This window comes from Erythranthe guttata, chromosome 14, assembly GCF_056151865.1.
Source record: "Erythranthe guttata isolate IM_541 chromosome 14, IM_541, whole genome shotgun sequence".
In the NCBI taxonomy this organism is placed as follows: Eukaryota; Viridiplantae; Streptophyta; class Magnoliopsida; order Lamiales; family Phrymaceae; genus Erythranthe; species Erythranthe guttata.
Genome location: NC_142546.1, coordinates 20696107 through 20720514, shown reverse-complemented (window position 1 = coordinate 20720514; position 24408 = coordinate 20696107). Strand labels below are relative to the sequence as shown.

Genomic DNA, 24408 nt, shown 5'->3' with positions numbered 1-24408 from the left:
ATTCACCAGAAAAAAAACAACAGCAACCAAGGGATTTAAGAAGCTTCCATGGACAAAACAAGGAGTAAAAACCACAGATAAAGCATACGTACATTCATAAGTACAATTCGTCGAATAAAAAAGAGCATCCCAGCAAAGTAAAACTCATTTACATGTAACAGTCATGGATCTACAACAGTACAAAGTTAGGGCCAAACCATTGTGCAAAGAATGATAACAATGCTGATTAAGCTTTGCATCTGAATAATAACAAATTAAAGTTTAACTAGCATTAGAAAGATGTTGAGCTAACTGGTGAAAGCCTTCCAGCTGAGAGCCGAACGCTCGTCTGCCTTCTCGAAAAACTTTTTTTCTTGCCCCTATAAAACTTTTTGCAAAATAAATTATTGAACAAAATGAGTCTTACCAATTCACTAGTCGTGAAAACGAAATGAACCCGAAACCAATTCTTCTTATCTGAAGTATATGCGTCTAACCCCTCTCTTTCAAGACGCTTCACAGCATGTCAAAACCTCGTTAAGGTTCTTCGCTTTGCATCATAGAATTTTGAGGAGATGATGCGGTTCAAAGGGCAAAACAATAATTTCACTCACAAAACGTAGGACCCATAAATACCACGGACCAGCAACCAATAACAGCTTATGAGGCGAAGTACTTCATCAGTTCATCAAAGTTAGCTTCATCAACCGCATTGTCATCAAAGTCAAAGTCATCAGTATCCAACGCACTCGTGCCATCGAACTGAAGATTAAACGGACTGTATCCTGGTAAATCAGGCGACAAACTATTTAGAGGAGATGGAAACTCTTTCACAAACTGTGGGAAACCTCCTTGCGGGATATTGGTTTCTGCTGCAGGCAACACCGGCAAATGGAATCCCGATTCCTCTTGTCTATACCGCATCTCATTTAATCCCGCCTCGGATTGCTGTCCTTGATGACTCGAACCAACAACAACAGCTGTTGTTGTTGGATTATAATATGGATAAGCCAATCCATGATTATACCCGGGATTCTGAGATCCGTGTGGAAGAGTTGAATCTTGAATTCCAGGTTGCCATACGGTATTTTGGGGTCCAAGATGCAATGCAGAATCTTGCGGCGCGTGAATCACATGGGAACCAAAGGTCAATAGGTCGGCGCTTTGAGCCACAGCGGAAGGCAAGCGCTCGTTATCCAGGGGAATATTCCCAATGGGGACAGCATCTGAAGGAATCGAGCAGAAAATGTTCGGATTAGGTTCCACCAAGCCGGGTTGTAACTGAGCATTACTCTCGTGAGGTCTCATAGCTGTTACTGCTTCCATCTCCGGTATGCTCTCATTAATCAAGAACTCAGCAAACTGTATACTGTCATGATTTACATCCATTACCACCATGTCTTCAGTTTCATCAAGTGGATCTTTGTTGAGAGATGGAACTTGCGTGCTCGATTTCTGATGTCTTCTTTTCCTCGGCCGGTCACCTGCTTTTTTTTTCTCTTTGACCCCTTTTGGTGCAACACGATCCTGAGGCTCCAAAGGTACAACAACAACATCTGCAGATTGATTTCTCCGATCATCTTTCGACGAAACAGAACCCAGCCCATTATTAACCCCATCTACATCATAATCACTATCGCTCTCAACAGAAGGTCTCTTCTTACTATTTCCACGACCCTTTGACGGTGCCTCACTAACGCCGGATGAACCATTGTCGCTGCTCGGTTGACGAATTAGGGCTTCCTCCCTGCTCAAAACACCCAACCATATTAAACTTTCTTTAGCAGTCATCTTATCCTGTAAGCACTTAGATTGCCTGATTAGTTTTCTGATCTTTGCAATATCGGGCGACATATGCTTTATAACAGCAGATAAAACCCCAACTTTCCACATCTTCTTCAAATCATGAGGCTTCTTATACGGAGGAATCATACCCTGTGGCAACCCTAGCCTCAACCACCAGTCTTCGTTTCCAGTTGGCCACCAAGGTGGCGGGACCCCCTTATCCAGTGGAAACTTCCGCTGAGGCGGATCACAGTGTTGCATCAAAGAAGATAAAAGGGACCCTAATGTAGCATCTTGTAAGTCTTGAAGAACATTCTGTGAATTGCCATTGTGATTGCCATCTCCCTCTGCTAAAGAAATGCATTCGGCCTCGTATTTTGCAATAGCCGCAGGGCCATTTTTGTCAAACTTCACTTTCTCTTTCCACCAAGCTCTTATATTATCCGATGCACCGCTAACGGGCTTACCCTTCTCGGGGATAATGCCGTACACAAATCCACGGGCCTTGCAAACTTCCATGAGCTTCAACATGTACTTCAAGATACCATCTTGGGCTCGTGCCATTTTCTTGCGGCGGGCTTGGTCGGTTGTGGACTTGGCCTTTTGCTTCTCTGCAGCTTGCTGTATAGCGAGCTTTTGCCTTTCTTTGATTCTCTTGAGCTTTACGCGATCTTTCCACATTCGCTTCTCCAATTCTTCCGCATCGATCTCCTCGTCGCTTACATCTTTATCCTCTATGTTGTCATCACCTCTTATTTCGTCAACTTCGATATCCGAACTGTCGCACAAAGTCAATTAAAATCAGAAGGAAATATACACACACACACACACACACACACACACACACACACAATGCAAATTCAACATAAATGCTTCCGGCTCCTATTCAATTCAATCAAAAAAAAATTCTTCTTCAGCAAAAGCACAAACCAAGCAAAACCTAATAACTAATTTTTTCAGAAATTTGCAGAGGCAATCAGGAAATCGATCACCCCTCCGACCTCCGACCATCAAATCATACCACACCGATATAAATCCATGCCCGGATTAATTGTACAGCCTCGTAAATAGCATAAGTCAATTATTTAAAAACAAAAAAAAAAACAAAATCTTTCTCACAGCACACAAAAAATTATCGAAAAAAGGGGATAGAAAATTCAATAAGGAGAATAATAAAATCTTCAATTTCTTCAGTTTTTGGGCAATCAGAGAGAGAGAGAGTAATCAGACCTGATATCAATTCCTATATCCTCCAGCATAGCCATATCGAATTGATTTCTAAGCCCTCCCGAAAACCCTATCGAGAATTCGGAGATCTTCTGATTTGGGAATAAAACAAAAAGGGTAGAAAAACGAAGACGAAAAATTGATGAAAAAAATTAAAAGTTGGGGAAAATGATTTTCAGAGGTGTAATGCAATATTTGTGGACTGTGTGTGTACGGCCGCGAGAGAAGGGGAGAGTTTTTGTGTGCGCGCGCGTGGAGGAACTCGCCCCCTTCATATACAACTTTATGCGACTCCTTTTAATCTGATTTAGAAAATGCGATTTTGGTTTAGAAAAGTAAAGAACTGTATAGTAAGCACATGAGAGAATATCACACGCCCCCCTTATAAAAGGTCAAACACCGAATCTAGGGGCGCGAGCAATAATAATTACAGATTACTCGAAAAACAAAGAAGCAATAATAATTACAGAAATACCATAAATGGGAAATCACCAAGCAGTAAAATATTATTTAAATTTTTTTTTTTAAAGAAATCTGTATATAAATATATTATTTTATTTCAATAATGAACCAATTATTTTTGAACCATAATCGTATTTATGGTAGATGACGTCAATAACTAATATTGGTGCACGTTTAAATACAAAATTCATATTTATAGATAGACCCTCCGTGTTATTCCGAAAGTGCAAAAAATACTTTATGATAAAAACATTAGCACGTAACACCATATGTTGTGTTTTATTTTGTCGTTCCTTATATCAAATTTAGCTGTTGACTTGTATGGAATGACGAAATTACACTTATATTTTTAATAATAGTATTTCAATTTTTTTTAAAAATATAAATATAAATTATTAATAAACCAAACAAAAAAGAAAATATTATCTCGCCATCTGCATAAAATTCAGAAAAAAAAAAGAAGATAAAAAATAAATTAATGATATTTTTAATTTAATGGATATTTGGGTCTTCGCATGTAAAAAAAAACATTCTCAGTTGCAAGTAGGCGAGTGTAGTGCATGAATAGTTCGCAGAGACTTTATTAACTTTGACTAAATTTTATAGCAACTTTTCATAATTTTTTAATATAGGGTTTATTTTGACAATTATAAATTACACAAGAATGATAAATACTAAAACTCCATTTGTAGGGTGTAGTTGAATTAAATAGCTATCAATGAGGTCAACCCCAAATGGCTACATTAAAAAACATTAATTGTTTTGGTCAAATTCATAAAAATATACGTGCTTATTTTTTCTTATAACAATTGATTACTCACAAAAACTATTTGATTCGTAATGCTTGATAGAGAATTATCCAGTTAAATTTCTATAAATTACTGTAGTTGATGGAGTTAATATTTTTTATTGATTTAGTGAAACACTGAATTATTGAACTAATTATTTATTACATTTTTACTGATTCCGAATCCAAATAAATTATCGAGGTTCTACCTTAATTAGAATCTGTCATATAAATTAAATCTTAAAAAGAAGAGGTGCAAGATAGTACTAAATTCTAATAATCTAATACGAACTCGAATCTAATAATTATGGCTTAATTCCACTTTGCACCCTTGAAATATACTATTTTGGCACTTTGCACCCTCGAAAAATAATAATAGCACTTTGCACCCTCAAAACACAATAAATCATTCACTATGCACCCTCAGTTGAATAATAAAGGCAATTTTATTTTTCATTGGTGTTTTTCTTTTTGGGGTACAAAATAAAAAAAATTGTTGTTTTCTTGAACCTCAAACCTAATTTCGAGCGGACAAAGTGCGAAAAAATAAAAATTACACCGGATTATTTTAAAAAAACTACATTATCTTACAAAAGAAAAATAAAAAAAATAATCTTTTATCACTAAATTATTCGATTGTGGATCTTTTATGTCACTGTTTGTAAAATATTAGGTGAAAATATTTAGAAGAAAAAAGAATTTTCAGATAACTTGATAACGTAATAGCTGAATGATTTTTTTTCGTAAAGTATTTTATTTTGATAAAACAATATAATTTTTAAATATGTTGATGGAATGTATTTTTATTTTTGAACTTTATAGTTTCAAAATGATTGATGAATAAAAAAAATATTTGACATTTGGCATCCTAAAAAAATATCACTACAAATATTAAATTTATATTTTTTAGCTTTAAAAAATCATTTGGGGTGCATTATGCATGATTTATTGTATTTCGAGGGTGCAAAGTGCTATTAATTTATTTCGAGGGTGCAAAGTGCCAAAATGGTATATTTCAAGGGTGCAAAGTGGAATTAAGCCAATAATTATGCAACATCCTCGTGAAACAAACAATCTCTTTAGTTCATACATAATTCTTAACTAAATATATTTAAGGATTACAATTTCTTATATCAATCTTGAGACATCAGCAATAAATATCAATCTTTCAACCGGGTTTTTTCATTTTATTTTTATTATTTATATTTAATTTTATAGTAAACATAACATAATTCTTTAATCCTACACACACAACATATCAACACACACATATCACAAGCCGGTTTTTTTTTTCAACTGGGCAGTAAAAGAACGCAGTTTTAACCATTTTATACGTTTTTTTAAGTATAAAAACGACCATTTTGAGAAGAAAAAAACTCAATTTTCAGTTGATTCTGATATTATAGTTCAACCGGGCAAACCAACTAGTAGACTACAAACTATGAATAGACGATGTCACATCAATATAAAGTTAGAAAAGTAACTCCTATATATATATTGGGGATTTAAATTGAATATGATATGGAAATTGAAGTTTGATTGGGAATCCACTAATCTATGGTTTAATCAACACTCACAAAAAGTAGTAATGCTTCTCATAATTATTTTATAAATTTAGTCTACGAGGCTGATAATTAGAGATTAGAACAAACAGAAGTTTTGAAGTACCAAACATTATTGCACTCAAAACCTTAATTATAACTTCATATTTACTAAAATTTAAATAGGCACAAATGTTTTTGGAGTTGGAAAGAAAATCTGATTTGACAAAAATGCCCTCAAACTTTTGAAGTGTCCAGATACAATGGATGTAGTAGATCTTTGAAACTTTGCCTCTTGGCTCTTCGTAGTAACCAATAGAAATGGACTTATCCAAAGCCTTCTCTATTTGTGGTTTGTATTAGGAGGGTTCCTTCGATGCTACACCCGGTGAAAAACACCGGATGGGTCTTCTGCTGCCACGTGTTCTTTTTTTTATTTTTCTAAAACCCCTAAAGGTAAACCCTAGCGGGGAATGTATTATAAAATATAAAAAAGAGACACGTGGCAGCAGAAGACCCACCCGGTGTTTTTCACCGGGTGTAGCATCGAATAAATCGTATTAGGAGTATGTATCTCCGCCGAATCAAATTTTAGTTACAATGTTTGGACTTTGGATACATCAATTTATTTTTTTATGTATAAAATAAACTATTAATTTTTTTTTATCCGGTTTTAAGTAGAAATAGTAACAGTATTAATTAAAATATTTAGAGATTCGATAAAACGAAAATAGTAGAACAATGAAAGAGTACAATTCAAAAAAAATTAAATAAAGATTTTCTAAAATTGACTTTAGTTATAAAAATAAATTGCAACATACAATGCAAGTGATGCAGGCTCGATTGCCCTAAAGTCCAAACAATAGGAAACCCATACAAAGTCAAAACGCAATTGAAACCCACTCTAACTTTGTCCACTAATATTTTATAAAGTTTCTCACTAGTCTCACGTGGAGCAGGTATAGACGGTGGATGTGACTACATTCGACCTAATGTCAAAGACAGAGGTGGAAAGCCTGCACCATGACTGACCGAGAAGAGGCCCACTTGAGGCATGCGACCACATCAACAGACTCTCCCCATAACTGATCCAGACCGCGAGTTATGAGATAGTTTGCCCTTAGCAGACAAACGCAGTCCGCAGTGGTCATATGACTCCCATGTGGGCACAATGGGGGACACACAACCCATTCCTTATGGCATAATCGAAATATGACTTAGGTATTCCTAATACACACTCATTTTTCCTATATTTCCCTCTCTGAATACACATATATCGTTTTTCCACCTAATCCAACTTATTTGATCGTCGGAGTGCTAATGTTGGAAAACTCTTGCCAAACACTCCTTTTTGCAAATTTCTCGAAACATGTGGCAATAAAACTATAACAAGGGTCCAAATGATATAATATCACATCTTATACGATAGATTGGTGCCACGAACATTATAAAATCACCTCACCATAGTATACAGACAAACATTATTTTCATTCTCAAAATAGAGAATACTTTATTACATAAATGAAATGGAAATCTATCTTCAAAATGCTTGCAATATTTTGATCCCATTCCACATCTTTATTATTAAATATTAATAATAAATGCCGTTTATTCGACTTATGAGAAACCACACAAACAACTCAAGACAAGAACAAAAGGACCAAATTAAAACTTTTTCACATGGACAAGTGCTCCTTGTTTGTTCCCAGATTCAAGCATTGCATCCATCACCGCTAAATCTCGTGCACCTTCGATAAAAGACATACGAGCCTCAGCTTCGAAGATGCTCTCTTTCTGCAAATAAATAAAAGTCGAGGGGTCACTACGATATTACCAAAAGTACGTATTTTCATGCCAAAACTGTAAAAACAAGTTTTTTTTACAAATCTTGCCACTACTACTTACCTTCAGGCTTGCTTGTGTAACATCACTGAAAAATATTTTGAGCTCTTCAGTCACGCCACTGAATCCCGGGTAGAAATTGCTCTTTGTTTGCCCGTCGGCCGTAAAAAGCGTGACCTGTGATATAAATGCAGTATTCACTAGTGATTAGTACTATTTAGATATTCTACTTTTAAAATACGGTATTTAATTTCATAACGAATTCCATTTTTTCAAAATACTAAATTTTACCAAGTATCCAAACTTCCCTTCTCTACTCTCCACATCGATTTGAAATGTCCCGTTTAAGCCCACAACTCGCCAGAATAACTACTTGAACAAAGAACATTAGCGATGCGATGCAATGCAATGATTAAGACACAGATATTATATTCGCAGAGGAATATAATTTAAGACTCGTAATTACTTCATACGTACCTTGAGTGTTTTTGCAGACACAACAGTTACCAACACTCCCGATCGCCCATTCTCCAGTTGACTTAACGGGAACAAGAAAAATTTAAGGGCATTTTTATTTATTTATTAAATAATTTTAAATAAGAAGAAATTATTATTAAATTGAGAAACTTACATTAATGAAGACATGCTATCAGGTGGAGGCAAGGTGGTATCGACATTAGAAGTCATGGCTGAGACTGAAGTTATCTCACATCCAGCCATCTTTTTTCATCGTTAATCGTAAAAATCAAATAAATCTATTTACGAAGATTAAAAAAAATATAATAAAAAATAATAAAAATAAAGAGAGACTAGCCAGCTCACCATCCTCAATGCTGCAATAAAATGTACTCCCATGTCGAGAATGTAACCCCCCTGAGAAAACATCGAGATTTTTCAGAACACGGCAAAAATGGTAAATTGCAAATAATCCCACAAAAAAATGTTATATTTCATTACGGAAATGTTTAACTAAATTTCTTGTTGCTGTTTTTTTTTTAATCGAAATTAGAGCAATCGGAAAATTTTACTAACGGCAAAGCTGTGCCTCCAAGAACTTGAGAAGTAAGGGCTTGAGCTATTCATCGGAACTTCCACAATGATTTGAAAATTCACCATTTCTCCGATATCACCCATGAGTTTTTTGCCCTGCAGTCATTTGGACAACAATATATTAATAATTAAATAATAATAAATGAAGCAATCAAGCCAAAAGTCTAAGTTTGACACGTATGTACCTCCAAAAAAGCAGGTTCAAAACGATAATTCTCAGCAACTGCCCAAATTGGTTTAGAAGGCAAACCGGTACTGGTAAGAGAGTTATAGCTTGACAATGCAGTTTCCACTTTGGTGATGGCTGAAGAAATAATGTATCTACGTCATTCATTATTAATGATTCTTTCGCAAATTGATTATCGGGAAGTTTAGAAATAACATAAAATCTGATTCGGTTATACTTACAAGCTGCTGCTGGTTTCTCTTCATAACCCAAGCAACGTGTGTTACATACATGCACATAAACACGAAAACTGTTTAGTTTACTACATGCAAACAACAAGAACCTCAAACGTTTATAACAGAATTATTGGAATATATGGCATTCGAATTCGTAATCAAGGGTCGAGTTTCTTATATAGTTTCGGTTGTACAGAAATAATTTTTATTTTTTTTATTTACGTATTTCGACAAATTACCTTGAAGAACATGCTTTCCACTCTTCAAAATCCTTAAGGACAGATCCACCTGCAAGAAACACTCAACTTATGTATGAACTCTTAAATCATTACAAAAATCAAACCCTTAATTATCGTAATTTTAGAATGCAAAGCGGCAAATAAACATTAACTAACTGAACAGCAAGTAAAATCAGACATAAGAGAGAATATGATGCCTGAAATTGGGCAGCAAGAACAACAAGCACAGCATCAATGGAAGAATCTTCAATGACGTCATCAAGACCATCATCACCCCATTTGCATTCCACCTCCGGGAAAAACTCTTTCGCAATTTCAACTGCACCTTTCGCCGATTCCTACAATATTACAACCATAATTCTTCACAAAATCAAACACAAACCTATCCCAATTTCACATAGAAAATAACTAAAATCCCTAATTTTTTAAAAGTGAAAACCCTAAATTGATTGATGCATATATATTTGATTGTACCTCAGTGCGGCTCCAGATAGCTTTGAGACTGAAGAGTTGGGAGATTTCAGACAACCTCGGAATGTATTCTGTCCGGACAAAGATTCCGGCGCCGAGTATGGCTATCTTCGGAGACCCCATTTCAATTTTATTTTATTTAATTTAATTTTGAGTGGGGCAAATGTGAAATTCCTAAACAAAGTTTTTTTTTTTGCAGAGTGTAGATTATTGAATTCCGAATGCTGTTTCGTATGGTGGCGTGATTGAGTTTTCATTGTCGATGATGGTGATTAGTCGGTGAAGATATTTTTTTGGTTGATTCCCTGTTTTCATCATCATCGTACCAAACTTTTCTTCTTTCTTTTATGATATGATATATTTAGGCACGTGAGAAAATTCAAGTGTTAGTCCCATATACACGTGAATCGGTTAATTCATTATTCAGTTTGTTATTAATCAGTTAGATTTAAGGGTAAATTACAAACACTCCCTGAGGTATGGTCAAATTACAAAAACACCCCTCTTGTTTGGATAATTACAACTATACCCTCAACTCCTCAAATTTAGTGGAGTCTTCGAGATTATATGGAACATTATCAGTTTTTGTACCCGTTTTACTTTTATCCCATTCGAACTCTACATTTTGAGGCAAGATGATCATAATATGTGATTTTTAGCTTGTATATATCAGTTTGTGGTGCATCGAAAACTGTATTTTTACACAAAACGAGTACAAACTAGAGCACATTCCACGGAATCTAGATGATTATGTTGAATTTCGCACCATAAGGGTGGAGGTGTAAGAAAAAATCATAGTTGAGGGGGTGGATGTAATTATCTAAACAAGAGGGGGGTTTTGTAATTTGACCATACCTCAGGGAGGTGTTTGTAATTTACCCTAGATTTAAATGTCATGTATAATAAAAACGTCATCCCATTTGAATATATTGAATATTTTTCACTTGAGTTATTTTTCTCTCACTGCCAATATTCCTTCTATGGCAGTTAGGGTTCCTCCCTCCGGATGGTAAGTATATCAAGGTGAGATTTTCAAAATTTTCCATTATATATATATATATATATATATATATATATATATATATATATATATATATATATATATATATATATATATATATATATATATATATATATATATATATATATATATATATATATATATAAGCAAATTATATATTGTATAATATTAATGTCGGTTGCACTATAGGATGTTGTACAAGGTTTTTATGTGTTTTTGGGCTTTTACAGATTACTCAATGTGGAATTAACAAAAAATTGCTCACCCAATTTCTACATATTGATGGTTTCATGGTTTCGGAACAAAATAATTAGATAAAATTAAAATTCAGCAAAAATATACACAATCTCTTTACTAATTATGATCAAATTGAGTAAATTAATTCCATTTTTTATGTTTTTAGTACGGGCTCAATAGCTGATGGTTTTAGTTACAATTTAAATGATTGAATTTTTTTTAACCCATCAACATTAATATTTATATTAATATCAAAAAAAAAAAAAAAGCTACATATTTTTACTTGCTGAGGTGTTTTTTTTTTTTTTTTTTCTAGACAACCGTTTAGGTGGGTTTGGGCCCGAGTAATGGGCTTTCATTTTTTCTGGGTCACGGACTCACAGGTTCTACCAAAAGTAGGGGTGGAAATCGATGGAATTTCTGAATTCAGTTGATTCTGATCCGAAACTATTCGAATTCGGAGTCGCTTTTTTATTCCAAGTAAATGAAATTTTGATTTTCGATTTTCCCAATTATTTTTTGAATGAACTTGAAATTGTATATAAATTTATAGAAAATTCTGATTCATGATCCCATTTTAGTTACATAATATAAAATTTATGATGTAATTAGTATCTCTATAATATATAATTTATTCCAAGTAACTAAGACTTTAGCAACACAATTTTCTGTAATCGTTCTCTTCACATATATTTTTATTTATTTATTATGTTTCTTTTTTTGAACGGTTTCTTATTCATGTTTTGCAAGAATTATTTATGATATGTTTACATAATTGCATTGAACCTTGTTTAGGATTTACTGCATCTTATTGGAAAATTTTGAAAAAAATAGGTGATAAAGTCAGAAAATTTTCATTATATTCGAATTTGGAACAAAAAATTATCAATTAATGCAATTTTCGAAAATTCCGACGATTCCGAGGCATTCTGAAATCGGAATGAATTTTAAAATTCCGATATTTTTGGAATGTATGGAAATTGGAACACATTTTTAATTTTCGGAAAAAAATTTTGAAATTTTTCCGAAAAAGCCATTTTCGATTCGTTCCATCCCATTTCCTCACTTAACAAGAAGCAACCCATATATTAATATATATTTAATACACATTACCTTTTAAATTCAATTAGAGTTTTCTTATTTATTTATTCGAAATTTCTTAATAATTTGGAAGATGATATTAATAATAACTTAATAATTTATTTATTCCAAATTTCTCCACAAGCTCTCTCTCAAGAAAAAAACGAAATTTAATTTCACCACAAAGCATACCTAAAAATCAAAATCATTATTATATGAGTTCCCATCAGCAATCATTTATTGCTCAACAAGATCATATAATTAATGATGAAGAACTGCAAGTATTAAAAATTTCCCAGAGCTGTAACGTATGTAACATCAGCCATGCATGCATACGTACATTTGGCAAATGCATGGCCACCTGTCTCCAGAATATTCTCTTCCTTTTGCATCTCTATTTTTTTTTTTATTAAACCTATTTAATCCCTTTTACACTTTTTTCTTTTTCAATCAAATAGAGTTTGAGAATTGTTCCATGCAAATATAACTTCAACAATTAATTCATCAAAATTCAAAGGAGGAGAGCTTCAGCTGTAATCTGCCCTTCTGCAGCACAAGTATATTTAATTGTTCAAGGTTAGTCATCCATATATAATATGTTTTGCTTTTATATTATGATCTAATTTTGAAACTAATTCTTGTTTAAAATGGGTAACTATACCCTAATTAATTAAACTAAATTATTTAGTGTGCATGCATCTTAATTAGTTCACAATATTAGAGTAGGAGAGCGCATTGTCTAACTACCCGAGTTTGATTTCAACTGTTAATATTTTGTTTAGATCGAACCCGTTACTTTATTGTTATTTATTAGTTACTGTAGAAGAGTGAGCTAGGTCTACTCATTGCATATATATTTAAAGCACCTGAAATGTTAAATGTCGTTTTAATTTTACTAATATTGATTAAGTTTTAATCTTGAACCTAATTTCGACCCATTTTTAATTTGATTTTGGCAAAATTCAAAACATGAAAACTGTAATCAGTACTTATGCCGAATGTCGCGTCACAAAGCTATGCATAAACGAGTTACATTTTGAATTTTAGATAACTCAAAATATCAAAGTTGTGAGCAATGTTCATTGAGTCATGCATATATTTCTTATCTGACATTCAATCTTGACGATTCAAGTTGGATTAGAAAGCTACTTCAAAAAATTAGAAACTTCGTATTTTGAATTTTGATAAATTTGGACTCGAAAATGTTCAAGATGACGTTTTGAAGTCCAAGGGGTGAATTGAATTGTACTTAAAAAGGGAAGAAGAAAAAAAGACAATTTGGGTAATTTAGAATCGGACTGGACCGGCCGGTCGGACGAGTTCAACTGTGATCCGGCGGCGATGAGGCTGTCCCGTCTAACCTCTAAAACCTAAAAAATTGAAACCGGGGCCAAATGACCAAAACTCGGTTCGGCCGGGTAAAACCCGAGAACCGGCGAATCGGTCAAAGAACCCGATTTTCGGCCAAAACATCTCAAACCACCATTGAGTTCGTTTTTTGTGGCTAAAATTGAGCGAACCTTCACAAACTTAGTTGTGGATGGCCGGATATAGTCATCGATGGTCGAAACATTGTCGGATATGATCATGGAAGGTTGAATAAGGGTGAGATCTATTGTCGGATTTAGAAAATAAATAATGAAAAAATATAAAGTGTAAAAAACAATATATATATATATATATATATATATATATATATATATATATATATATATATATATATATATATATATATATATATATATATATATATATATATATATATAACAATAAAAGTAAAAATGGGATTATGTAGATAAAAGTAAAATAATAGATGGAAGATTAAAAATAATAAATAAAATAGTATTTTTATAATGTTAAAATTAATAAAACAATAAAATATCATAAAAAATTACAAACCCGATTGAACCGGTTCAACCCTATAGAACTATGACCCAAATGGTTGCACGGTTCTATAACCGGTTCGCTTCTGACAAGATCAGGTAATACTGTTTTCTCTCATAGAAAAATAAAACAATTGATGGGAGGTGTCCTTCAATTAAATCAGTCAAGGCAGAGACTTGAATACTTAACAAAACATGATAAATAATAAAATAATTAATGATTATTATATTTTATTAATTGAAAGTATTTTTAACATAAGGAATGCAAGTCGACTACGCATGTTGAATTTGAGAAATTGGAATTAATCAAGTTCCCGTCAAATACTTTCTTGTAATAATTAACGAGATAATGATATTATTAATTTTTTTAATCAATTTTTGGTTTTTCTTATGAGTAGTTTTTCCCCGTCAAATATTGAATATTAATAAATCATTATATCACCTTTATAAATTAACTACTACAACATGTTAAGTCACTTGCAAAAAGTAAATACAACATTATATTATTGCCACCAAAAACTACCTCAAATGTGTTTCAGCATATATATTTGTTTTATTTGGAGCTTGACTACCAAATTTAATGACGCAATTAAGAATAAAACATATGTTTGAATTAATCAAAATTGTTTTTAAATCTTATCTTGGACCCATAAATATTGGGTCAATTTCTTCTCTATAGAAACGTTGTTTATTGGATGGAAGTATGCCTTGACATTATGTTACACGGTACTTTGATTTTTATGCAATTTTGTGATTTTTATGATCTTTTATCTTTCATTTAATTATTTTTAACATATGGGTATTTTCGACAATTACTACGTTCTGTTAGGATTTTATTACAGCCAGTGAATTTCTTATAGGGGAGTGCTCGAAACTATCCAAACAGAGAGGGGGGTTTCGTAATTAGACCTAACCTCAAGGGTCCTTGTAATTTGCCCTAGTTCTTATAATACACGGAGTACGGTATTCCGGTTAACTATAAAAACTAACTTGAGGAATAACCTATGTATTTACAAATAGGTCCTTACATTTCCTACAATATATCAGAAGTGAATCAAACAAAAGCTCACAACAAAAGAGTAATTAATCTAATGATAATTAAATCATGCTTCACCAAGATGCTGCATCCTGGATAGAATATACCTGATTCCTCTACAATGCTTTTCTCTTTTGTTGCACAACAGTTAAAAATGATCAAAGGACAACTTATTCATATTACAAGATCGGCCGCATAAATTAATGTACGATAATCTTTTTCGAATTTCTAAGAATATACCAAGCCAAAGATCCCAAGTCTTAATCCAGATACCGAAAACAAGGCTTTTAATAATCAAATCCACCAAATTTTACCAGAAAAAGAAAATGAACTTTTTTTTAGCCGTATGTAGTGATAAAAACATACGTGTGACGGACAAGTATTGATCATCTAAATTCTAGTAATCAGATCTGATTTATTTGCCTATACGAGTCTACGTTCAAATCAAATTTAAAAAAAAAAAAAAACAAATTAACAGTAGGTATTGATTTTCTTCTTTCATGTTTCTAAGGTTGTCCTTTATTTTTTCTGCAAGAAATTCTACGTAGTCATAAGACATTGTCAAAGTGTAGAAAATACTTTTCCTTCTCTAAATAATCTCTTACTGGTGATTCAGTAGATTCCAAAACTCAGTAATGTATACGACCTGAATATATATATATATATATATATATATATATATATATATATATATATATACACGAAAACTTCATCGTAGACTTTGTCAAGATTAAGGATAATTATTAGGAAAATAAATAATTAATAAAATTTGACCATCTAGATGCCGTATATATGCATGTACTAGGTTATTTCACTATGCTTCTGCTATATAAACATGTCGAGCTTTTCAGTCTCTTTCTCACAATTATAACACTTCATAAAAAATAAAAATAAAAATAAAAACAAAAACTAACACCGTTTCTTAATTCCGCTTATCGTCTAGCCATAGCACGAAAAGTAAGCAATTGTTGCTTTATTCTTGATTCTTAATTTTCTTCTTTTTCAATTTCATTTGAAAATTCTTCACGCAAATATTCAACAAAACTATCTGCATGTTTTCTACTAATTGGATTATATACATGCATTTTGTATTATCTTCAACTAAATGGCTTTAATTTAAAAATTTGTTACCTACAGAGTGGAAAAAGCCTCGGAAAAAATGGACGAAAAATCGGTGGACGATAAATTCTCGAAGATGCACCCTTGCTTTCCTCCACGAACAAGGATTGCAATAATCGGAGCGGGCCCCAGTGGACTCTCGGCTGCTTATGCACTATGCAAATTAGGCTACTCCGATGTAACTGTGTTCGAAAAACATCATTCACCTGGTGGAATGTGTGAATCAGTTCAAATCGAAGGTAATAATAATCTGCCGGAAAGAAAAAAAATATCCACTGAATATTAGACTTTGGAATATTTTTTAAATTAACAATTTGAACATAGGAAAAAAAAAGATTTAATTAAAAAAGTTCGAATTAATGTGTTCTAACAGGAAGGATTTACGATTTGGGAGGTCAAGTTCTTGCAGCAAACAGTGCTCCGTCTATATTTCACTTGGCTAAAGAAGTCGGTGCAGAAACTGAGGAAATGGACACACATAAATTTGCACTTATTAACAGTTCAAATGGAGCTCTCACCGAAATGAAGTTAGTCGAAGATTATGTATCCATGATCTCTCTTACACTCAAACTCCAGGTCAGCACATCTTCAGACACACACAGACAAAAAAAAAAAAAAAAAAAAACTGTGATTTTCAGCTATTTGTAAATTTCTGCAGGATAAGGCTAAAGAATCGGGTCGAATTGGAGTACACGCAGTGAGTGAAATTGCCTCCGATTTAACTCCCGATTATCTAAAAAATCAAGGATTTCCTTCGGTGCCTAAATCAGTAATATACGGATACACAGCATCTGGATATGGATACGTGCAAGACATGCCTTACGCATACATACACGAGTTCACAAGAACATCCATGGCTGGAAAAATCCAACGGTTCGAAGGCGGTTACACGAGCCTATGGAATAAGCTGAGTCAAAGGCTGCCAATACAATTCTGTTCCAACACAGAAGTACTATCAGTTAAACGCAATTCATCCGAAATCAAAGTTGAATTCAAAACTGAGAATGGCGGTGTAAAATCGAGAGAATTCGATAAAATTATTATCTCCGGTGCTTTTCCGTTTATCAGTGGAAATACTTACAGATCACCTTCACCGAACACATCAGGTATATACATAGATATATCATATATGTTACATTTTATTATAACACAAAAAGTTATCTAATTGCTTTTCTCTGTGCAGATACTGCGAATAATAACCGTATTGACTTAAGCGAGCTGGAAAAAGAGTTGTTCAGTAAAGTCAAAACCATTGACTATTACACCACTGTCTTGAATATAAAGGGATTTGAGCATATTCCAAAGGGTTTTTATTACTTCGACGAATTTATGAACGATCCATCTACTATAGGCAATCCTGTTGCAATGCAGAGATTTTACGGAGACACGGATATTTTCCTGTTCTGGTCTTACGGAAACTCGGCTAATATTCAGGAACACGAGGTTGCTGAGCTGGCAATTTCTGCGGTCAAAAGAATGGGAGGTGAAGTCGAAAGAGTGATTTTACAGCGAAAATTCAAGTACTTCCCACATGTGAAAAGTGAAGGTAATTTGTATTATTATCTTGTAATAAGAAAGTTCACTTTTTTTCGTTCGGACAGTGTACTAATTTCGGGAAAAAAAAACAGATATGAAGGAGGGGTACTATGATAAGCTGGAATTTCTACTACAAGGTCAAAGAAACACCTACTTTGTTGGTGGACTAATGGCATTTGAGCTGACTGAGAGGAATGCTAGTTACGCATTTGACCTTGTTCGAAAGCATTTCTCTAACGATAATCAAGAACCGAGCTATCCCTATGTCAAGGTAATAATAACATATTTTATTACAGCATGGATATATAGATTAGTTTAAGCATTGATTTTAACAACGCATGCTCATGCAGAGATTACTGACATTGAAACCGAACAACGGAGGCTCAGTCGTTCCCAGACAATTGGACGAATCGCCAGGTGTCCAGTTTCCAGAACTTTCCACCCTCGACGCATACTTGAAACATTGGGGAACCCATAGTGTAACTCAAAGCAAGACACTGTACACATGGATCAACGAGAAGGGGCAAATCGTAGCACAAAGAACGTACAAAGAACTTAACTCAAACGCTTCAAAGATCTCCGAAAAACTAACGAGCTGTAACAACCCGACAATCAAAACAGGCGATAGGGTTCTCTTGGTTTATATACCTGGCCTAGATTTCATCGATGCCTTCTTCGGTTGTTTGAGAGCCCGTGTAATACCCGTGCCCGCAATTCCACCCGATCCGCTGCAGAAAACCGGGCAACAAGCACTTCTCCACATTTCCAACATTTCCAAAGCATGCAATGCAGTTGCCATATTATCAACTGTTAGTTACCACATCGCGGTCAAGGCTTCTTCGGCAAGAAACATGCTGTCCCTTAAGGGAAAAGACAAAAATACCCCTCGCTGGCCCGATCTGCCGTGGCTCCACACCGATTCTTGGGTGAAGAAATCAAGAATCACCATGCAAAACGGCTACAATGTTGACAAGTACGAGCCTTTGCCTCGTGATTTGTGCTTCCTGCAGTTCACATCGGGGTCCACAGGAGAGCCGAAGGGAGTTATGATAACTCACGGTGGAATAATCCACAATGTGAAGACGATGAGAAGCCAATACAAGAGCACCTCGAATACGGTACTTGTGAGCTGGCTGCCACAGTACCACGATATGGGACTCATCGGTGGCCTTTTCACTAGCATGGTCAGTGGCGGTTCCGCAATTTTGTTCTCTCCGACGGTGTTTATCCGGAACCCTTTATTATGGCTGCAGACTATAACCACGTATCGCGCCACACACAGTGCGGGCCCCAATTTCGCGTTCGAGCTGCTTATTCGTAGGCTAGAAGCCGATGAAAAAGGGCAGAAGTTCGATTTGTCTTCGATGGTTTTTCTCATGGTTGCTGCAGAACCAATCAGAGCAGAAACTATGAGAAGGTTTCTGCTGCTGACTCAGCCTTTCGGGCTCGATCGGGGGGCCATGGCCCCCGGCTATGGATTAGCAGAGAACTGCGTTTACGTGTGCAGTGCGTATGGAGAAGGTGAAGAGATGTTGGTTGATTGGAATGAACGAGTTTGCTGTGGCTACATTGATAACAATGATGATGAAGTTCAAATCAAGATTGTTGATCAAGAAACGGGCGAAGAGTGTGAAAAATCGGAAAAAGAAGGGGAGATTTGGATTAGTAGTCCAAGTAGTGGAGTTGGATACTGGGACAATGAGGAGTTGACCAAAACGACCTTCGAAAACAAACTGAATAGCGCCCATGGCAGGAAGTACATTCGAACGGGGGATTTGGGAAGAATCGTGGACGGAAAGTTGTTCGTCACGGGCCGTATAAAGGATCTCATAATTGTTTCTGGAAGGAATATATATTCGTCAGATATCGAAAAAACCGTCGAGAATTCGTGCCAGCTAGTACGCCCTGGATGCTGTGCTGCAATCGGTGTTCCGAAGGAGATACTTCTATCGAAAGGGAATATTCCATTTCCGGAAACTTCCGATCATGTTGGATTGGTGGTGATTGCCGAGGTTCGAGAAGCAGTCAAGTCCGGTTTTAAGGAAGCTGTTAAACGAATTCAGGCATGCGTTGCGGAAGAACATGGGATCATTGTCTCCTCCGTTATTCTGATCAAACCGAGGACCATTAGCAAGACGACATCCGGCAAAATTAAACGGTACGAATGTCTTCAAAAGTTTAAAAACGGAACTTTCGATGTCGTTCATCAGTCCAACGGAACTGTATCGGAAAATCGAGCCGAGAAAAATAATCATCCAATTCCGAATTCTGATATAACAAAGAGTGACATAGTGAACTTTCTGATCGAGCTTCTCTCTCAAATGACCGGAATTTCTACAGCAAAAATCTCCACCAATGAAAGCCTTGTATCTTATGGGGTGGATTCCATAGGTGTCGTTCGAGCCGCTCAAAAGCTCTCCGATTTTCTTGGAGTCCCAGTTGGCGCAATCGACATATTCACAGCGACATGCATCGATGACCTGGCGAAATTTTCAGACAACCTATTAAAGAAGTCTCGTCCTAAATCAGCAAAAACGAAGGCGGAAGTACCATCAACAAAAACAACCTTTTCCGAAGCTTCTTCGTCAAGAAAGCTGCAAATCTGGTTCATGCAAATCTTAGCACTTGCTTACGTTTGCTTCTTGCTGATTTTTCCCGCTTACCTCTCGATTTCCGCCTTTACGTATTCTTACAAGCCACAGAAAAATACATGCACTGCTTACTTGATTAGCCTATTTTGTGCTCCGCTTTCTTGGATGCTGTGCCTTTTCTCGACATGCATTAGCATATCCTTTTTGGGGACACCATTTCTTCAGACAAACTACGCCTTATTTCCCGAGGTTTCGATTTGGTCTACCGAATTCGTGAAGTGGTGGGCCCTGCACAAGGCTGAGGAGGTTTCTTCGAAAGTTCTTGCAGTTCACTTAAGAGGCACTGTGTTCCTCAACTACTGGTTCAGAATGCTGGGAGCTAAAGTCGCCTCGTCAGCATTAATCGACACCATCGACATCACGGATCCATTTCTAGTTTCGATCGGAGAAGATGCTGTGCTGGCAGAGGGAGCGTTAATCCAAAGCCATGAAGTGAAAAATGGAGTTTTGAGTTTCTATCCAATGAGAATCGGATCAAGATCTTCGGTGGGGCCCTATGCTTTGCTTCAGAAAGGCGTCGAGGTACATGATGGAGACGAAGTACTTGCCCTCACAACTGAGGTTAGTACTTCTGATGTGGATCATTTCCAAAAGGGTAAAATGGGAAAACAAATCATCAGCAAAAACTGTGGGAATTATGCCATGGTAATTCACTTTCTCGGTATATATACAATCGGTTTTCTTGGCAGTTTATCGGCGGCGGTTTCTTATTTCGCCTACCTCTATATAATGCAAAAGCCTCCTATTATGCATCACTTTGCATTCATATCTGTTTCTGGAGCATTTCATTGGCTACCTTACACCATAGTTGCATATATAGTAATACTCGATTCTGCCCCTTCAAATCCGATCGCCTTTGCAATCTCCATAGCCACAGCTTACACAATTTACGGCCTTGTCCTCAGCTTTTTCACTTGCTTCCTCAAATCATACTTAGAAAAAAATCAAGACTTGTCCGAAAAACCCTTCCGAAAATGGCTAATACACAGAATTTTGACATCATGCCACGTCAGATTCGCGAAATTCATCTCTGGAACAGAAGCTTTCTGTTTTTATCTACGCCAAATGGGAGCCAAAATTGGTAATCATTGTTCGATCAGAGCTATTAATCCCGTTTTAGACCCGGAGCTCGTTTCACTAGCCGACGGTGTTCATTTAGGGGACTTCAGCCGTTTAATCCCAGGTTATTACACCTCAAAAAACGGCTACTTTTCAGGCGGAATCGAGGTACAAGACAATGCTGTAATAGGGAGCCAAGCACTAATCCTCCCTGGTTCGGTTCTTGAAAAATACGTAATTCTCGGTGCACTTTCGGTTGCTCCGGCGAACAGAATCCTCCACAGTGGCGGTGTTTATGTTGGTTCTCCATTTCCTTCGATGGTGAAGAACACTACCCAAAGTTTCGACGACAGAATCGAAGAAATGGACACGAAATATCGAAAGGTGTTAGGAAATCTCGCAGCAAATTTAGCAGCCACAACCTTAAAAGTAAAATCGAGGTACTTCCATAGAATCGGTGCAGCTGGCAAGGGATTTTTAAAGCTTTACGATCACCTTCCGAAGAATCTCCCACATCATAGAATATTCTCAACGGGGAAGGAATATTCCATCATCCTTCGGCACAGCAACTGCTTGAGCTCTGACGACGACGCACGCCTCGATCCACGTGGTGCAGCCATACGAATAACCACTGAGGATAATTCCCCATTGCTCGATTTAACCTTAAAAACTGGCAATGCATTTCATGCACGGACAATAGGGGACTTCGCCACGTGGCTAGTCTGTGGGGCAGCTGCGCGAGAGGAGCATGTGAAGCACTATCCGCACATTCGTGACGCAATGTGGGGATCTTTGAGGAGAGCCGATTCTTACACCGAGCTTCACTATTACTCGAACATCACACGGCTTTTCCGGTTCGAAGATGGCCAAGAAATGTACGTCAGATTCAAATTGAGGCCGTTCGATAAGAATATATCAGAGGAAAATGGAAAAGTGGAGCCCACAGGTGTACTTCCGCCAGAAACTGGGGCTATTCCGAGAGATGAAAACGACAAACGCCCTCTGCTTTTCCTGGCCGATGATTTTAAGAAACGGGTGGATTCTTCGGATAAAGTTCGTTATGTTCTTCAGCTGCAAATTCGACCAATCACAAACGACGAAAGGGAAAGGGAGATTGCACTCGACTGTACAAGGCCATGGAACGAAACGGAGTTCCCACATTTCGATGTGGGAGAGATTACAATCGAACGAATCCTGACCAAAGAGGAATCCGAAGAACTCGAGTTCAACCCTTTCCTTAGATGCCACGAAATCGATGTCATAAGGGCTTCGTCTTGTAGTGAAAGTGCATCAATGGATCACGGCCGTTCATTAGTGTACTCGATCTGCCAACATCTTCGAAACAAGAAACCACTTCCTCAAGCATGGAGGGCTTTCTTGAATCAATCCGACGTGAAAATCAACCTCTCGGGCTGTCCAATGGCAGCTCAAAAACTCGAGAAAAGTGTCGATACAGAAGTGGTGACATTAGCGAGGCCATGGTACGTGACATTGTGGATGATGTCAGCTCAGCCGTTTCTGCAGATTTTTCTACCATACTTCCTCATGGGGCTAGTGATTTTTCCACCGATGAAATTCATCTTCCACCAGAACAAGATCAGTAAAACAGAGCACATGCATTTCTTGCTGCCACTTTTCTGGATTTGCTCGGGCGTTTTATCAGGGCTCGTTTGCGCTATATGTAAATGGATTCTCGTGGGTAAGAAGAAAGAAGGCGAAAACGAACCGATATGGAGTGTGGGGATATTCATGGACACTATTTGGCAGGCTGTAAGAACACTGGCTGGCGACTATTTCATGGAAATGACAGGCGGCACGTTTATATTCAACGTGTGGATGAATCTAATGGGATCGGAGGTTGACAGAGGCGCTTACGTGGACACCATGGGAACTGTGTTAAATCCTGAACTGGTGAAGATAGAAGAGAATGGCTCTGTGGAGAGAGAAGCTTTGCTGTTTGGACATATATATGAAGGCGAAGGGGGTAAAGTTAAGTACGGAAAAATCGTCGTTAAGAAAGGCGGATTTGTCGGGAGCAGAGCAGTGGCAATGCCGGGAGTTACTGTGGGTGGTGGTGGTTGCTTAGGTGCTCTGTCTTTAGCTATGAAGGAAGAGTTTGTTAACTAAGTTATGTTTCTTTTTTGTATTAGTATTTCCATCTTTCAACAAGTAATTCCATAACTGTTTGTGCTTTTGATTTCATAAGAAAATCAATTGTCTGAACACAAAAAATATTCAGGTACTATCGCAAAATCGAAGATCATCATCACAATTATACCAAATTCAAATAAGCCAAAAAATGAGAGGAAACGATTATCGAACAAACACAAACGAGAAGCTGAAATCACTTACCTCAGTTGCTAAAATCACTTTTTTTCCATTCTGCGCGGTTTTAATTTTCGTAGTGCCGTCACTGCCTTCTTCATCTTCGAGCGTATGAGCTTCTGCATCGGAAATCTCATCTTCACGCGGCTTCTGTAATCTGTGATCTTCATTTCCATAATTGAAAATCTGATCACACTTTGTTGAAAAATGGTAATTGTGCCCTAATTAGTCTGATTGAAAACATTCCCCCATTCATCACACGCATTTGGAGAAATTTGTTTTATATCACGAAACAGAAATTTGTATCACAAAATGCCCATTTATTGTTGTGGCCTATTTTTTGGATCTAATATACATACTAAAAGTTATTTAGGGGCTGACATGTAATAAATATATAAATATATTTATAATTTGTTTTAATTAAATAAATTGGAATTATCTGGAAAATGGGCCTTTTTAAATTCTAGTATTATAAAAAAAAACTATTTTAACTGGTCAAACTAACAGTGGTGTTAGATAGGGTCTATTAGATATAACCCCCTTAAACATTCAAATAATAGAGGTAGACCCAAATTTATATTTGTCATTTTGATAACAGTCCAAACTTTTCCTAATTACATAATTACCCTTAATCAAATCCCACAAACCCATTACTTTACCTTTTGAAATAAAATCA

At 35.9% G+C, this 24408-nt stretch overlaps 3 protein-coding genes and 1 long non-coding RNA gene across 4 annotated transcripts; 1 reads left to right on the top strand and 3 right to left on the bottom strand.

Annotated features, from left to right (window-relative positions):
• Nucleotides 1-65: 65 nt before the first annotated feature.
• Nucleotides 66-3476, bottom strand: EIL3 (ETHYLENE-INSENSITIVE3-like 3). The gene is made up of 2 exons (XM_012973550.2): nucleotides 2995-3476; nucleotides 66-2542 (listed from the first exon to the last, which is right to left on the bottom strand). Exons 1-2 carry the CDS (start codon nucleotides 3027-3029, stop codon nucleotides 640-642), a joined length of 1938 nt encoding a protein of 645 aa, XP_012829004.1. The 5' UTR covers nucleotides 3030-3476; the 3' UTR covers nucleotides 66-639.
• Nucleotides 3477-7226: 3750 nt separating this feature from the next.
• On the bottom strand, nucleotides 7227-10189 carry LOC148765411 (dehydrogenase FPY6-like). The gene is made up of 12 exons (XM_088814762.1): nucleotides 9789-10189; nucleotides 9512-9652; nucleotides 9315-9363; nucleotides 9082-9099; nucleotides 8859-8977; nucleotides 8656-8769; nucleotides 8446-8496; nucleotides 8255-8343; nucleotides 8101-8161; nucleotides 7915-7992; nucleotides 7687-7800; nucleotides 7227-7575 (listed from the first exon to the last, which is right to left on the bottom strand). The coding sequence occupies exons 1-12, from the start codon at nucleotides 9906-9908 to the stop codon at nucleotides 7447-7449; spliced, it is 1083 nt and encodes a 360-aa protein (XP_088670888.1). The 5' UTR covers nucleotides 9909-10189; the 3' UTR covers nucleotides 7227-7446.
• A 5825-nt stretch (nucleotides 10190-16014) lies between these two features.
• Nucleotides 16015-24054, bottom strand: LOC105950196 (uncharacterized). The gene is made up of 2 exons (XR_001172169.2): nucleotides 23760-24054; nucleotides 16015-16367 (listed from the first exon to the last, which is right to left on the bottom strand). It is a non-coding gene; the product is annotated as an uncharacterized LOC105950196 (long non-coding RNA).
• Nucleotides 16202-23617, top strand: LOC105950195 (uncharacterized). The gene is made up of 6 exons (XM_012973529.2): nucleotides 16202-16400; nucleotides 16535-16737; nucleotides 16820-17267; nucleotides 17345-17707; nucleotides 17790-17968; nucleotides 18048-23617. The coding sequence occupies exons 1-6, from the start codon at nucleotides 16202-16204 to the stop codon at nucleotides 23532-23534; spliced, it is 6879 nt and encodes a 2292-aa protein (XP_012828983.2). The 3' UTR covers nucleotides 23535-23617.
• Nucleotides 24055-24408: the final 354 nt, after the last annotated feature.

Bases quoted from the DNA above. Each gene is read 5' to 3' on its own strand.
- EIL3 (XM_012973550.2), bottom strand. From the start codon at position 3,029: ATGGCTATGCTGGAGGATATAGGAATTGATATCAG. The intron at 2,543-2,994 runs GTCTGATTACTC...TTTGTGCGACAG, and splicing joins GATATAGGAATTGATATCAG to TTCGGATATCGAAGTTGACG.
- LOC148765411 (XM_088814762.1), bottom strand. From the start codon at position 9,908: ATGGGGTCTCCGAAGATAGCCATACTCGGCGCCGGAATCTTTGTCCGG. The intron at 9,364-9,511 runs GCATCATATTCT...TGTTTCTTGCAG, and splicing joins TTCTTGCTGCCCAATTTCAG to GTGGATCTGTCCTTAAGGAT. The intron at 8,162-8,254 runs GTAAGTTTCTCA...GTTCCCGTTAAG, and splicing joins GATAGCATGTCTTCATTAAT to TCAACTGGAGAATGGGCGAT.
- LOC105950195 (XM_012973529.2), top strand. From the start codon at position 16,202: ATGGACGAAAAATCGGTGGACGATAAATTCTCGAAGATGCACCCTTGC. The intron at 16,401-16,534 runs GTAATAATAATC...GTGTTCTAACAG, and splicing joins TGAATCAGTTCAAATCGAAG to GAAGGATTTACGATTTGGGA. The intron at 17,969-18,047 runs GTAATAATAACA...ATGCTCATGCAG, and splicing joins CGAGCTATCCCTATGTCAAG to AGATTACTGACATTGAAACC.